Source organism: Apis dorsata, unplaced genomic scaffold, assembly GCF_000469605.1.
Source record: "Apis dorsata unplaced genomic scaffold, Apis dorsata 1.3 scaffold_194, whole genome shotgun sequence".
Classification (NCBI taxonomy): domain Eukaryota; kingdom Metazoa; phylum Arthropoda; class Insecta; order Hymenoptera; family Apidae; genus Apis; species Apis dorsata.
This window is the reverse complement of record NW_006263478.1, coordinates 2,691,671-2,692,808: the sequence shown is the minus strand read 5'-3', so window position 1 is coordinate 2,692,808 and position 1,138 is coordinate 2,691,671. Positions and strand designations below refer to the sequence as shown.

The window sequence follows — 1,138 nt, the reverse complement described above, 5'->3', positions numbered from 1 at the left end:
CAGTTCAAACTTCTTTTTCTTCTTCTTCTTCTTCTTCTTCTTATTTTTCTAATGTCACGAACGATCGAATTATCGAATGATAATTAATATATTTATATCATATAAATGTATAATTATATACAAATGTATAATTCAATCGGTATGCAATACTCTAAATGTTAATATCAAAATAAGATACATATTTAATTATATCCTGCATACCGAAATCAATTGTTCTATCCAACCTATCGTACTTTATCATTTATTCACTCTTAATTAACAATACAATATAAAACGTTATCCATCATTCATACAAAATCCCCTTAACTATCGATCGATAAATTTGTCAATAAATTTAACCGAAGCGCACTCGAAAAGAGAAAAGAAAAAGAATATAAATAAACGAAGAAATCTTTCTTTGAAATCGCGTCACAAAAATATAAATATAATATAAATATACAGGAAATCGTAATCTCGACGCGAGTGATCTCCCTAGTCAATTTTTCTCGTCGCGGGATTGCGCACCTCGCATTGTCGTACGCACGTTGAAAAGACACGAGGAGAACGCATTCACCGTGTTTATCGGTGCAACAAATCAACTCTCATTTGAGAAATGGATCGTCGCACCGATGTGCTCACCACGATTCTCGCTCTTTCTTCCCATGCGTATGGATAATATTAAAAATATCACTGGAGCGCGTATATGCGAGCGTGTCTGTTCGTGTGCGTAGAGTGTGTTCGAGAGAGAAAGAGTGAGAAAGATAGAGAAACGCTCGTACGGATAGAGTCATTTCATCGTTACTTTTCTTTTGTGTGTTGCAGGTACGTTGAGGGCATTTCTCAGCGGCACACCACCGCTCCTATATGCTGGCCGATCGTGCTATTCTCACTGCGATCACGTATGTATCTTTGCACGTGTACAGCGTGTCGATATTAATAATGAATGAAGCTGTTGCATATACGGCTCGTCTCGTTCGCTCGAAATTCGCGCATGATTCTCTCTCTCTCTCTCTCTCTCTCTTTCTCTCCAATCTTTCTCTCCTTCCTATCCGCCCGATTATTATGTGCATATTTCATTTCTTTTCCATAGTCTGCCCGTCTGGAAAAATATCGTTCCCAGGCTGGAACACCGCTCGAATAACGCAATTACAGCTATTGA

General features: G+C 38.0%; 1 protein-coding gene across 1 annotated transcript in view; it reads left to right on the top strand.

Moving 5' to 3' along the window:
* Positions 1-822: 822 nt before the first annotated feature.
* Positions 823-1,138, top strand: part of LOC102678499 (protein split ends-like) — a 200,485-nt gene continuing 200,169 nt past the window's right edge. Inside the window, exon 1 of the mRNA XM_031509949.1 lies at positions 823-878. Within this exon, the coding sequence (XP_031365809.1) occupies positions 844-878 (35 nt within the window). The 5' untranslated portion in view covers positions 823-843. The remainder of the gene's footprint in view (positions 879-1,138) is intronic.